Source organism: Ctenopharyngodon idella, chromosome 20 (assembly GCF_019924925.1).
Source record: "Ctenopharyngodon idella isolate HZGC_01 chromosome 20, HZGC01, whole genome shotgun sequence".
NCBI lineage: Eukaryota > Metazoa > Chordata > Actinopteri > Cypriniformes > Xenocyprididae > Ctenopharyngodon > Ctenopharyngodon idella.
Window position 1 is genome coordinate 27,590,044 of NC_067239.1, and position 15,355 is coordinate 27,605,398.

At 34.9% G+C, this 15,355-nt stretch overlaps 1 protein-coding gene across 15 annotated transcripts in view; it reads right to left on the minus strand.

The window, feature by feature from the left end:
* mark3b (MAP/microtubule affinity-regulating kinase 3b) overlaps window positions 1-15,355 on the minus strand; it is a 70,163-nt gene that overhangs the window by 5,670 nt on the left and 49,138 nt on the right. For 4 of the 15 annotated variants that reach the window (XM_051873956.1, XM_051873953.1, XM_051873955.1 and 1 more), the window contains 8 exons: window positions 14,426-14,525; window positions 12,016-12,128; window positions 10,746-10,896; window positions 9,405-9,616; window positions 8,263-8,366; window positions 5,981-6,157; window positions 4,308-4,577; window positions 2,413-2,439 (listed from right to left, as the gene is read on the minus strand). In XM_051873956.1, coding sequence (XP_051729916.1) covers window positions 2,413-2,439; window positions 4,308-4,577; window positions 5,981-6,157; window positions 8,263-8,366; window positions 9,405-9,616; window positions 10,746-10,896; window positions 12,016-12,128; window positions 14,426-14,525 — 1,154 coding nt within the window. The remainder of the gene's footprint in view (window positions 1-2,412; window positions 2,440-4,307; window positions 4,578-5,980; window positions 6,158-8,262; window positions 8,367-9,404; window positions 9,617-10,745; window positions 10,897-12,015; window positions 12,129-14,425; window positions 14,526-15,355) is intronic. The other 11 variants (XM_051873965.1, XM_051873966.1, XM_051873954.1 and 8 more) reach the window with 3 other exon arrangements.

Sequence of the window (15,355 nt, forward strand, 5' to 3'; positions counted from 1 at the left end):
GAAACAGATCAACATCCACTGTGACAGCTTCCTTGCAGCATCATGCCACTTCTGAAAGGAATATTACGGGTTAAATACAACTTTAGATCTCTTGATAGCATCTGTGACAAAAAAAAAAAAGAAAAAGAAAAACCCTGCTTGTAGATGCTATAACTACACACTATAATCCCTACATATTTTAAATATTAAAAATGTGCAGAGAATGCATATTTCCCATATTTAAAAAAAAAAAAATATAAATAATTTAAATATTATTTTAATAAAATATAAATAATATTTAAAATATGCAGTGATTTTAAATAATTTTATTCACAGTTTTGCCAGCACTAAACACATTTGTTATACTTTTTTACAAACTGAGGAATGAGTACAATTTATTTTCTGTGTTAATTGACAATTGGCCACAGATGCTGTCAGTAGAGTTTACCTTGTATATGTCCTGGATTTTTTTTTAATATTTATTTTATATTAACTTATTTATATACATCTTTAATAAACATGCTGCAAATAAAATAATCCAAGTTCTCTCACTTATAAAGAACAGGAGCTTACAAAGTCTTTATTTGCTGTCATTTTAAAGGGACATCTGACCAACTTCTGGATTACACAAATCAGAAGTTCTCCATCGAAAAGCAAACTGTTATCAGTTGAAGTCATAACAGGACCGGCGGGAATAAAAGCGCTGGGATTGAGAGACCACCTAGAGGAACAATTCATCTGGGTAGGTCAAAAAGGAAGAGCTGGAAAATCAGAATCAGAAAATCCTGCTACTTCTAGAGGTGGATTCTGGAGCATGAGGGCTGAAACAAGGAAAGGGTGGTTGTCACAACAGGAAATATTGGTACCTTAACTCCAGAAATCTTGTAAAGAACACCTCTCAATCGCCACATCTGTCAGCTGCTAAATTAAGAGCCCAGCAGGGTGGCCTGAATTACACAACCAAGAGCAAGTCTGTTACCGTGTCGTAGGAGATGTATTAATGCTTTCATTTCCTCATCTTCAGAAAAGATTAATATTTAAAGGTGAATCTCTGAGGGATATAACACAGTACACATTCACGATGACCTATATAAATCTCTGCCGAAACCTGTCAAGAACATCCCCACAGTATTTCACATCAAATTTCACAACAAAAGTAAGGAATAATAAATAATATTTTTGTATAAAAGAAAATGGAGCCTATTTTAGGACCATAATGATTTTTTGCACAATATTTTCAAGTTTTCCTGCTAAATACTGATAACTGTAATAAAGTAAAAATGTATTCTCATTACTGTAAGGCAAAAAGTGATTTAATTATCAAAAAGTGATTTAATTTATAATACTATTTATAGTGTTATATGATTAAACTATAAATTTAAGCAGATTTAAAGAAAAATCATATATTACAATTGAAATGTATTTTTAATATATATAAAAATAATAAGAATAATGGAAATTATGCACACACACAAAAAAAGAGATGCATCACTGTAATAAGACTCCAGATGCATTATAGTAGTGAGTATTTGGGGGAAAATGTGCTAAAATTATATATATATATATATATATATATATATATAATTATATTATACTAAAAATTATAGTATATTTTAGTATAATTATATTATACTAAAAATTCTATATTATATAATCTTAATTATGTCAGATAACACTTAAGCAAAACATGGTCAGGTCAAAGTGTCTGAATAATTTTTGGTTCCAAATTTTTTATCAATTTTACTGGTAGTCCACTGTATGAAGAATTTTTGGGTATAATATGTCACAGTTTACTTTATTTTGCTACCCTCACTTACATAAATGAATTATAGTGTCCTGCACCCACTAGTAAAAATATAATCAAAAATATAAAAAAATGTCTGAATAATTTTTGGTTTGACTGTATATGGTCCAAAAAAGGTAATAATACAATTTCTCTTAATTTTAAGGTTAAATGTGACCCAGGCATGTTTTCATGAAATTCAGTTATACGTATATAAACAAAGAGAAAAACATCATTATTTAAGTTCAGAGGTTTGGATATTTCATAGCTGACTGAAGAATGCTGTCACTGAACTACTGTACGCTGTAGGTTATCTAACAATGCAAAAAACACACAACCTTCCTCGAGGACAAAAGGCGTGAATGGAAAATGAGGCTCTAATGTATAAAACTGTAAGGAGACTAATGAATCTATTGTGCTCAGCTGTATCCTATGAACAGGCATGCATGGGTGATTAGTATTGTCTTCAGGTGCTGTTCATCAGAAAACAGCAGAAGTCTCAGGCATGCTCAGTTGCACTCCGATTAAGAGACAGTGTGTCAAAGGTGAGTGACAAGCAATTAATCGAAAAACATCTTCACGGTAGGGTTAAGAGTTAAACTGCATATTTCAGCTCTGGTTAACTGCACACAGCCCATCGAGGGTCCTACCTTTTGGTAAACCTGAATGACATATTTCTACAAAAGAAACAGAAAACAGAGACATCGATCAACATCTGGAGTAGATGTGTTGTCTCTTGAGGACATATAGGGGGAATCTGATGAAGCTGATAACGTCGTATATAGTTCTGACATGCCAAAAGTATTGTGTAACATCCAGTGTTGGGAAGTAACTTAAAATTTTGCAAAGCTACTAACTTAACTACATTTTTAAAGTCCCCCTGTGGTGAAAATCAAGTTTTTAATGTTGTTTATATGTTTATGTGGTGTTTTAATATGCTTTAAAGGCACAATATGTAAATTTCGCAATTCAAAACAAAGGTGTAGCTTGATAACGCCTTGATTTCGTGGAATCGAGTGCAGACGAGTGCTTTCGCTTCTTCCGGTCATGGGTATGTGGAGTAACGCAGCACTGTTTGATCATATTAGATACATTTGTGTGTTGAAAGTTGTTATAATGCTACTTCGCTCAGCAGCTACAATGAGACACTTGTTGCACACTGCAGTAAGCTAGATCGATATTAGTCATGGTAAAACATGGTACTCAGGGTAAATCAAGAAAACGAGATTTAAACAATAAGACTTGCTGTGTTGAGCTATATAACATGATTAGTTTTCTGTCAATGAATGTATCCAAACAGTTGCTCACCTGTCTAATTAAACACATAATATATTGAAGTGTGTTTGGTGTTTCCGTGATTTCTACAAAATAAAATCAAGGAAATCAAGGGTAACGTGGGTATGATGTCATTGATAGGCGACGCACGGACATGGTCCGTGTCCTGGTTAAAATTGCTTATTTGTCTGGATTTAAACATTCTTGGAAACATTTGGGATAATGTAAGTACACAAGTAAGTACACAAAAATATATACCATTGTTCTAGTGGTTTTACTGATTTTAATTGGATATTAATAATCCAAAGATCTTACATATTGTGCCTTTAAGACAAACCATGTGCAAATTCATCAGTCAACACACTTGCTGAGTATTTTCTCCTTAAAACGGCAGTGCACCAAAGATAGTCTCAAAAACATGTTTTGAAACCGCCCATTTCCTACCGCCACAAACCAATCCCATCACCGTGCGGGGCGGGGCTTTTCTCCATTGACTTTCCATGATGTTCAAAGCATTTCTAAGTATACTGATTTTTAGAAGACAGCTGTCTGACGCTGAGATGGCAAACGGAAACATGGTTTGTGTAACATTAGCAACACATTATTAGCCGTTTCATAACAGTCAGTCCAAAGTCTAATCATATCAGTTACCGTTATGTGTCCGATGTTGTAGAGAGCGATACATAAAGCACATTACCATTCTGATACATTGACTAGATGAAACTGTATAATTGATTCTTCCACTTCTTCTTCTGAATCAGTTTCTGGTTCAAACATTTATGGCTGAATTAAACCAATACTTCCACATGCCACTGTGTAGACTTTACTACAGTAGTTCGAGCTGGTGTGAGTGAGTGGAGGCGGGGCTAATTTGCATATTCATAGATCTGCATATACTAAATAAAGCAAGGGTGTAGAGTTACATTCAAGCTGTTTTAAGGAATGAAGAAATTATTTTCAAATGAAAAAACATTTTAATTTGATTATCAAAGATGACTTTCAAGAGATAAAATTATTGACTGCAGGGGGACTTTATAGTAGCTGTTTACAAAATAGTGTATCTTTTCCAGTTATGAACCACTTTTTCCATGCTACGCGAAGCACTTATCAAACTGTTGCGTTCTAATGCTTGCATATTTCAAATTCCCAAACTCCAAATGAACACTTTTCTTCTTATTCCACTGAAAACTGACTTCCATAGGTAATAGTTACTTCTCAAAGGTGCATTGGAAAGTTTGTTGTGTATTGAGAGCATGAAGCGTTCATTTACCTGCGTGTGAGCTTGGATGTGAGCTTCGTGAAGAGGTTTGTTGATCCACGGCTCCGGGACTGTGAGAGTGGCGTGGCGTCATGCGATAAGGTTGGAGAGGCAGGGGGTCCATTATAGGTAGCTGTGCGTCGCTCCCTCAGCTGGCCTCCGTGGAAAGTGCTGCGGCTCAGCGTGCCTCGTGGGAAACGCAGGCGGTCCGGGGGAGTCGCGCTACTAATACTGTGGGTGGAGGAACCAGGGTTCCGCTGAGTCGTCTGAGCCGCGCTCGTACTAAAGAGAGAAAATTCAGGGTCACAATATGACGATATAGGAAAATCAGCGAGTAATGACATGAGGGCAAGTAAGTGATGCAGCATTGTTTCAGCTAAAACTACTAAAAAACGTTTTTGTTCATTGAAATAAAGCTAAAATCAAATATAAATATTTGATTAAAAAAACTTTAAATTTTTTTAAAAGAAAATGTAAATGTTGCCTTGGTACTAGAATCACTAAAAATAAAATTAAATTAAAACAAACAAAAATATATATATAAAAAGCTAATAAAAAAGACAAAAGCACATCAAATTATTAAAATAAAAGATAAATATAAAACTGAAATGATGACAGAAGTTTCATTTTAGAGTAACTATCCCTTTAAGGCAAAGTTAAAAATGTCATTGAATATAATGAGAATGTAGCAAAATATCAAACCAGTACAATTAATCTGCAAACAAATGATGGTACATCTTTTTCAGAAAAAATAAACCAGTGTTTTGGTGATTTTTAGTGGATGTATGAAGTCAGTTCTCCTTAAATTCACACAGGTGTGCTAACAGAGTAACCACAGGTTTAGTTCATCACATTAACTACGAATATATCCTACTAACGTTTCAATACATTTTATCTTTATTTTAAAATATGTTCAAGCCACTATTATAGATTTTTATTAGTGTGAAATTTTAAAGTGACATATATAACACTATATAAGTTAGTTTAAAATTTCGAACACTTTACAATAAGGTTTCATTTGTTAACATTAGTTATCTACATTAGTTTACATGAACAAAGAATGAACAATACTTCTACAGTATTTATTAGTTAATGTTAATTTCAGCATTTACTAATACATTTTTAAAATCAAAGTTGTATTTGTGAACATTAGTTAATGCACTGTGAACTAACATGAACAAAACTCACTGTTAGTTCATATATTAACTGTTAACAAACGAAACCTTGTAAATTGTTACTATTTCAAACTAACAAACATCAATAATAGTGACTTGACCATATTTTAATCCTAGTAATCTATGCTCATCAAAATTCATAATCTGTGTACAGATGCTTTTTGAACATATAATGATCAAAACAAACATATCAGCAGTCTTTCCACTAGTCTTTTACTAGGTTAATGGAGTTTATATCCTATATTAGTGGGTTTAGACACAAGGAAGTTAGCTAACGGTTTGAGTGGGAAGATGCGTAAACTCCTCAAATGTTAAAACGCACCGGAAGCTCCATGACGAGTCCTCCCTGATTGGTTGAAACACTAGAGGTATGAGACAAGGGTGACGGGAAATCAAAGACGCAGACAGCAGAGAGGTCAGAGGGCGTTAGAGAGGAGGAGGAGGAGGAAGAGGGGTCAGGCGATGAAGAGACACACTAAGATTAGAGACAGACGCTAAACTCGTTTTTACTTGGGCCTGAAGAGGTCAGAGGTGCCGTCGGGCGGCAAGGTGACGCGGCAGGTGTGACCGGAGGCAGAGAGGGACGTGGCCTTTTGGTGGCGCAGACGGACCGAGGCCGATGAGGTGGCGAGAGCCACAGCGTAAGCCGTCGGACTCGTGCTGACACATCCCGACATTTCACTCAGACTGGCCAAAGGCAGACGGGCAAATAAACAGCATTGGGATGGATCAGACATATACGTACGAACAGAGCAGAGCAAATGAGAAAAACCGTGAGTAGAGAAAAGCATAAAGAGAGAGTAATATAGGATACGGATGGCCGACTAGTCGTCCAAAAACTGACAAGTCAACATGAATGTGTCTGATGTAAACGCCCCATCAGAAAATGCATCTGATTACACAGGGATTCCTTAAAACGATATTTCACTAAAAAAATTACAATTCTGTCATCATTTAATCACCCTCATGTTGTTGCATACCTGTATGAAGATATTTTGAAAAATGTTTCAACTGTTTTTGTTCAAATAATGAAAGTCAATGGTGTCCAAAACAACACTGAGACATTCTTCAAAATATTTTCTTTTGTGTTCAACAGAAAAAAGAAATGAAAACTACCATTCAAAAGTTAGAGGTCGATAATATTTTGTAATGTTTTCTGACAATGTTTTCTCTTCTGGTCACCAAGGATGCATTTATTTGATCAAAAACACAGTAAATATTTTACGTTTATATTATGAAATATTATTACAATTTAAAATAACCCTTTTCTAATTTAATATATTTTAAAATGTAATTTATTCCTGTGATGCAAAGCTACATTTTCAGCATCATTACTCCAGTCTTCAGTGACACATGATCCTTCAGAAATCATTCTTATATGCTGATTTGATGCTTAAGAAACATTTCTTTTTATTATCAATGTTGAAATCAGTTGTGCTGATCAATATTTCCCAAAACAAAACTTTTGAACAGAAGCAAATAAAGGTTTGGAATTACATGAGGTTGAGTAAGTGATGATAAATCTTTCATTTTTGAGTGAACTATCACTTTAAGACTGGTCGATTAGGTGTTCAGGCAACCCAGCGACTCAATTCTAAAAACATGTAATTTTACGTATCCCTTATATGGGATTTAGCACATGGTTTCTCTTTCTCTCTCTAAGCGGGTTCAGCATGGCAGACTGGCACAGCAAGGTTGACTGTTGTGTTTTGTGGCACGTCATTGGCCTGAGTCAGCAGGACAGAGGCCTCTTTGTGAACTGAAAAGTCTGATGCAAACATCCCAAATCAACCAGGAGGGACCATGTTCCATGTTGATAAGTTTTTTCCACATACCTTCCACCAGAATATTCATCAATATATTCAAAAATGCTTAGACAACACAATTGCAACACTATGGACCATAATAATAATTCTTTCTCATTAAGTGTTTCTGACCACTATAATTTGCACTGCGTATATTTAAGCCTGGAGGACAGATTGGCGATTAGTGAAAAAATATTGTCATATTTTAATATAAAGCATTGTCATTTCATTTTTCTTATAATATGTCCAATAAATTATGGAATATTAGGTAGATACTAGGGCAGCACAATTAGGTTAAACATTATAAATATTACATATATATATATATATATATATATATATATATACACACACACATATACATACACAACAATATTACACAATATTATATAATTTTGTAATTATGAAGTATGTTATGAATATTTTGAAAAATTTCAACTGTGATTTGATAAGCATTTATCTCATATTGCTTCTGCTGAGATATCAAGGCTACAAGAAGAAAAAGGCACAAAAACAGTGGCTTTCATGTTAAACAGTGTCAAGGGTATTCAAAAAAACACAAAAAAACTATTTAATTAAAATCACAGCCTTTTGTAAATTAGTAAGTGGATACCATATTGCAATTTTTATATTTTCATTTGATTAATTATACAGCCCTAGAAGTTACAGCAGTAAAATTCAGCAATTAAGTCTAAGGTCTACATGATAAAGTAATGTAAAGTATTAAAACAAAGCTCCATCTTCAAATACTGCATAAGGAAAAAAACAGATTAAGCTCCACAAAAACCAAGAAACCTGTAGATGACAACAAATTTTGACAATCAAAAATATCTGGTCGTTTGAGGATGAAAAGATGCAAGATGTTTCTTGTTGTCATTCATTGTTTTGATTAACTCGGAGGCATTTCCTGTAATCCGTTGTTGTTGTTAAAGGGAAGAGAGAGATTTATAACATTTGACCTAAAAATGAGAGGTCTCAGGGACTCACCTGTTCTCTTTGCCGTTCTGGATGACGGCGTGGCGGTCTGTGGCAGTCCTCTCACTACACACGTACGTGTTTCTCCTGGTCATACTGCTAGACACAGAATTGCTCTGCAGAAACACATGTTGTCAAGTCAAGTAAGCTTTATTTTTTTTTTTTATAGCATTTTATACAATATAAATGGTTTCAAAGCAGCATCACAGTATTAACAGGGAAAAAAAACAATCAAATATGAGACACATTCAAATTCTGCTGTAAAGCAGCTCTACACAAGACATCAGATTCATTATTATTCGTCATTATTATTAGTCATTATTTGGATTCATTCAGTTCAGTATTGATTCAATTCAGTTCAATAACTGTGTAAAGTTCATTCATTATTAAAAAAGTTCCATTTAGCTGTAAGCCATTTAGCTGTTTCCTAACCCTGTTTCTGGAGGCACACCAACAGTATACATTTTGGATGTCTCCCTTATTTGACCCCTCTATTTCTGTTCTTGGAGTCTCTACTATAAGCTGATGAGTTGATTCAGGTGTGTTTGATAAGGAAAAGTTGGAAAATGTGGAAAATAGTGTTTTTGTGCCTCCAGGAACAGGGTTGGGAAACACTGATATAAGCAGCTCTACCTGAAACAGTAATGTCATTAAACAGTTCAAGTCAGTTCAATGTTGATTCAGTTCAGTTCAATAATTTTTCAAATTTCATCAATTTCTATATATATATATATATATATATATATATTTTTATTCATTTATAAAGCAGAAGACATCATTCAATTCAGTTCAAGTTTTCTCATCCTATAGTGTCAGTGCAGTCAAACTGATAATACTGCTGGATATTGTTGTAATGTGAGTTTTAATGATTAATAAAATAACTAAATGATAACTAATAACTAAAGAATTTCTGTAGCTCAAACTGTAAAGCAGGCACAAACAACGGCAAAGTTATGGGTTCAATTCCCTGGGAATGTTTGAATTGATATAATGCAATGTAAGTCGCTTTGGATAAGAGCATCTGCCAAATGCATAAATGTAAATGGATATATGTATATGAGCAACACGCTGTTCCAACTTGTTGGATTAAATTCAAATTGATTTTATCATACAAACAATAACATTACAAAAGATCTTGGGTGGTAGTAACTTACCCCAGGGGCACCAGCGCTCTTTTTGCGGTCAGGAATGTCGGCCTTGTTTGGGTTGTTGGCGTTGCCCAGCATGGGGCTGGGTGGAGCCATGCCACGGCTTCCAGATGAGCTGGACTTACGTGCCTGTGCACTGCCCTCCTCTTTATGGTCACTTTCTGCAGAAGTGGTCTGACTTCTCTTGGGGTAACCCACCGAGGGAATGGTTGGACCAGCTGTGAATGGAGAAGAATGGAGATTAGAAAGACAAAGACCTCAAAGCAGGCACTATGTCAGGCCAAGTCAAGTCACCTATATTTATTTACCTCTTTATACAATATAAATTGTTTCTATGGAAGCTTGTCTCCGCCACTGAATAAAAAAATTGCGATTATTTGCGAGTTATAAAGTCAGAACTGTGACATAAAGTCGCAATTGCATGTTATGAAATCAGAATTTTGAGTTTACTTTTATTCTCTCTCAGGATTGTGAATTTATATCTTGCAATTTTGACTTTATAACACGCAATTGTGAGTTATAAAGTCAGAATTGTGAGTTATATAGTCAGAATTGTGAGATATAAACTACATAAACTACTACTTTTCCTCATAATTGGACTTTATAACTTGCAATTGCCAGTTTATATCTATGGAAGCTTGTTTCCGTCACTAAATAAAAAAATAAAAAAGTAATAAAAAATAAAAAAGGTAATTGTGACTTTTTATCTCTCAATTCTGACTTTTTTTTTTTTATCACAATTGCGAGTTTATATCCCGCAATTGTGACTTCATAACTTGCAATTGTGACTTTATAACTTGCAATTCTGACTTTATTTCTCACAATTTTAAGTTTATATCTCGCAATTCTGACATTATAACTCACAATTCTGACAAAAGAAGTCAGAATTGAGAGATGTAAAGTCAGAATCGTGAGATAAAAAGTCACAATTACCTTTTTTATTTTTGTTATTCAGTGGCGGAAACAATCTTCCATGTGTTTCAAAGCAGCTTTGCAGTTATAAATGGAAATAACAGAATCAATGATGCAAACTTAATCAAATATTCCGTTCATTAATGGTGTAAACCATCAATTATGAAATAAGTTCAATTCAGTGATAAAGCAACTCTACAGAAGACAATAGTGTTGTTATTCAGCCCAATTCAGTTTAATGTTGATTCAGTCCAGTTCAATAATAAAGATGCAGCAAAATTGCAGCAAGCGCTTTGAGTACCCAGAAAAGCGCTATAAAGCGCTATATAAATGTAAGGAATTATTATTAAAATTCATCAGTTATGAAACAAATTCGATTTAGATATAAAGCAGCTTTACAAAAGCCAATACGTAAAGATCAAAAAGCACGTTCACCCTGGTCACTGTAACGACGCTGTTTCTGGTTGGAGGAGACGTTCTTTTGGACTTTGAGGTGAGATGGTGACTGGCCGTTGTTGTGCTCGCTGTTGGGTCTGGCCTTGGCTAGAGAGAGGTTACTGCTGGAGCTGGAATCACTCACCTCCAACTGTGATCAGACAAAACAAAATGTATAAACTGTGTGAGACAGACTCTTTTTCTTATGTCTGGATGTCAGCACTGACATCTAGCAAATGCAGGATTAGTACGCAGTGGGAAAGGAGCGAATATAATTCGCTAATCCAGCTTGATAAGAATAACCAGTGAAATGGGTTTAGAATGCCAGTTGACATGCTAGAAGTCTAAAACATCCATAATCAGATATAGCCAGATGGTTGACTATGGGCATAAAGACTAGCACACACTGCAGCTCATACTGTTTATTCTGTCCACTTAGGCAGGAAAGGGTTGTCTGACCAACATGACCTTTATGGGTGGATAAATCTAAAATCGATGACACCAAATTAATAATAGAGCAGAGTGCAACTAAGTGGTTACTCACTGGGAAAAAAAAGGATTTCCATGACAGGCTGTATAGATAATATCATATAAATGAGGAAAAAATAGGTACTTTTTTCTGGTAAAAATCTCCAAAAGTAAAGACTATAATTCTGCAAACAAACCAAAACTCCTGCATAGCTTTCAAAGATTCCATCCAGATACTAATTCGTCCTCAGAAACACTCTGTAGTTGTTGAACAGTATTTAGTTGTGCCAAATTACCCTAAAACATATCTTACATAAGATATTTGCAGTCAGTAAGATTTATTCAGCGATGATGCATTAAATTAACCAAAAGTGACATTAAAATGTTACAAAATATATATAAAAAAAAAAAAATGTTCTTTTGAGCTTTCCTTAATCAAAGAATCCTAAAAAAAATCTATCACAGTTTCTACAAAAATATCAGTACAACATTGATAATAAGAAATGTTTCTTGAGCATCAAATCAGCATATTAGAATAATTTCTGAAGGATCATGTGACACTGAAGACTGGAGTAATGATGCTGAAAATTCAGCTTTGACATCACATGAATAAATTACTTAAATTATACGTTTTTTTACTGTATTTTTGATCAAATAAATGCAGTCTTGGTGAACATTCTTTTAAAAATATTAAAACCTCAAAACTTTTGAACGGTAGTGTATGCTCTCCTTTAGCATGCTAAATTTTTAACCCCCAACTGCGCAACCAAACAGCTCTAAAACGTCATGTAAACTAACTCACCTCAGTGGACTTCCTGCCTAATAGCAGGTAGGTAGCCGTGATTTCATCGTACTTCATCCTGGTTAGAGATTCGTGGATCTCCTCCCGTGAGTAGCCCATTCCCACCATAATATCTGCAACAAACCATATACAGTACCGACAGGTTATTAAAAACAATTCAACAATTCAGTTCTCCTATGGCCAAATGAACAAACATGGTGCAAATTATTCCAGGCTGCATCACAAGTCAGACTGTGGATTGATGATACCATCCAGCTCCTTCTGCTTGAAGATCGGGATACGTATAGCCAGCATATTGTGGGAGGAGGAGGACTTTTTCAATGGCCAAAGCTCATTGTAACAGTGTGGTACCTTGTAATATATATATATATATATATATATTTATTTATTTATTTATTTTTTAAGTAGACTGATAAAACCTGTGCATCTTGACTCTTTCCATATTTGCGCAGAAACATAACTGATATATAAAGAGCAATGTAGCTGAAAGCTGTGTGCTTTAGCCAACCTTGAACATCAAAAATAAGTTTTATTCCAGATTCTTCATGAATGATGTCTGGTTACTTTGTCTCTCAGCGTGAGTGTCCTTCACAAATTAAAAAAAAGAGTGATTTCGGGTATCATTTTAGTTTTACCTGGAAAAAAGCACTCTCAATCAATGCCATTGTCATCACAGTTTCATGTGCTAGACTAAATGTGACGGCCTCGGCTCAATTGAACTGTTCCTGCACTAGCAGTAAATGCTGTTAGGGACACAAAACTAGGGCTCAGAGATCAATGGAGGGTTTGAAAGGCAGACGGGCCTGCAGCAGCAGAAGCAGTGGAAAGAACGGGGCCGGTCTGACCTCAGCTACCATCGACCCCTGCACTCTGCTCAAACCCAGAGGCACACAAGCCACTATCAGCGTCACGTTGAATGAAGCATGCCAGACTAACAGCTTCTGCCGAGCAAAAAAAAAAAGGGTGCTCGTAGGACGTTATGCAATGCAGGGAACCCAAATATCTCCCCTGATGGCACTCGTGAGCCATAAAGCCCTGACTCACTCCCACAAAAACTCACTAATAAAAATAAATGATGAGTGGGCGGGAAAGATGTTATTATGTCTGTAAATTTGGATTCTGTTTTGTCTATCCAGCTAAAAACAGAAAGTAAGCAAGTACATAAACGATTGTCTTAGTGTGGCAGTAACAAAACTCTGTACTCAAGGGGGCAATAGAGTTGCCTTCAAATGTGCAATTAAACTGGACATTACTAGATACATGTTCAAGTTTGTTTGTTTTTTTGAAAGAAAATAAAACTTTCATTCAGCAAGGATGCATTAAACTGATAAAAAGTGACAGTAAGGACAATTATAATGTTGCAAAAGATTTATATTTCAAATAAATGCTGATCTTTTGAACTTTCAAAAACAAAGATCACAGTTTCTACACAAATATCAAGCAGCACAACTGTTTTCAACATTGATAATAATAAGGAATGTTTCTTGAGCAGCAAATCAGCATTTTAGAATGATTTCTAAAGGATAATGTGACACTGAAGACTGGAGTAATGATGCTGAAAATTCAGCTTTGCCATTACAGGAATAAATTACATTTTAAAAATATTAAATTAGAAAACATTTATTTTAAATTGTAATAGTATTTCAAAATATTACTGTTTTACTGTATTTTTGATCAAATAAATGCAGCCTTGGTGAGCTTAAGATGCTTCTTTTAAAAACATTTGTAAAGCGCTTTGAGTACCCAGAAAAGCGCTATATAAATGTAACGAATTAATTATTATTATTATTAGAAAAATCTTACCTATTCTTACTTTTAAACTGTAGAGTAGCTAACTATAAACATGTCAACAGCTTCACTAACTTTAACTAACTTGTTGAGCAAGATTCTCTTCAAACTGTTGACCTGACAGAAAACTGACTCTAAAGACAAGTGATGCTAATAGCAAAATGCAATATGTGCTTGTAATGGGTTATGCATTGCGGTCTGACAGAATTCAATGATGCATGAAATCAAGTTTGTGTAGCTAGGAGAGTTACGTTCACATACTTGCGTTGAGTATGTTTCATAAACTAATGACCTTTCTCCTACTTTCTGAAAAAACTGCCAAGTTTCACATTTAAAACCAAGAGTTCTGCTTTGTAATTCAAAACAATTTTGCGGAAACCACAGTCAGGAACATGTGATCATCAGCAGCTTGTAGCCATAGGAGAGCAGTAGGAACTCATTACTGGCACAATCACCCTGAAGCAACAGAATAATCTTAAATAAAGCTTTTTCTTTATGTATGTCAAGTTCAGAATATAAATTAAATAAAAATGTCACATTTTGGACTTTTGAACACCCCTGTCCTACAGTTTTATGCTTATTTTCTACAAATAATTGCATTTAAGAGTGTTGATTTTCATACCAATTCTCTTCTGATCCGAGATGTCGAGCTCCGGCTCCACAAACGGTTTGAGCTCGTCCTCCTCACAGCCTGCGTTGATCCATCGATCCTTCATGATTTGCTGAAACAGACATTCACAGGGCTGTGTGAGAGGTGCTGCTAGATCATGAATATGCATGATTATGCAGGAAACCAAATACATGTTTTAAAGTGGGTCAACTGGAAGATTGCTGACACAAAATACAATCTGCTCCCTAAAGATGTGACAGATTTTTTTTGCAATAACACTGCTGTACAAAGCAGTACTCTATGAAGTCCCCCTGTGGTGAAAATCAAGTTTTTAATGTTGTTTATATGTCTATGTGGTGTTTTTAATATGCTTTAAGACAAACCATGTGCAAATTCATAAGTCAACACCCTTGCTGAGTATTTTCTCTTTAAAACTGCAGTGAACCAAAGACAGTCTCAAACCCGTGGTTTGAAATCGCTGGTGTTTCTGACATCACAAACTACTCTGTAACCAATCACGTCAAAATGATAGTCGACAAGTGGATGTCTGAACTGGTGTGAGTGAATGGAGGTGGGGCTAATTTGCATATTCATATAACTGCGTACACTAAATGAGGCATAGAGTTACATTTAAGTTAATTTATGGCATGAAGAAATTTTTTTTTCAAGGAAAAAACGTTTAAATGTCATTTTGGTGATCAGTTTAAAGGTATAAAATTACTGACTACAGGGGGACTTTAAATATACAAATTTAAATCTTAGATCTGTGCATGTATATGCATAAATATACACACATATATATGTCTAATTCCTCATCAGTTTTCATCACTTTCATTGCAGTGTTGAATAAAGTGGCCCATATTAAAGCCACATAACTATCAGGGAGTGGTACAACACATGCTTGAGTGCACAGAGACGTCTCTAAAATCCTCAATTATTCAT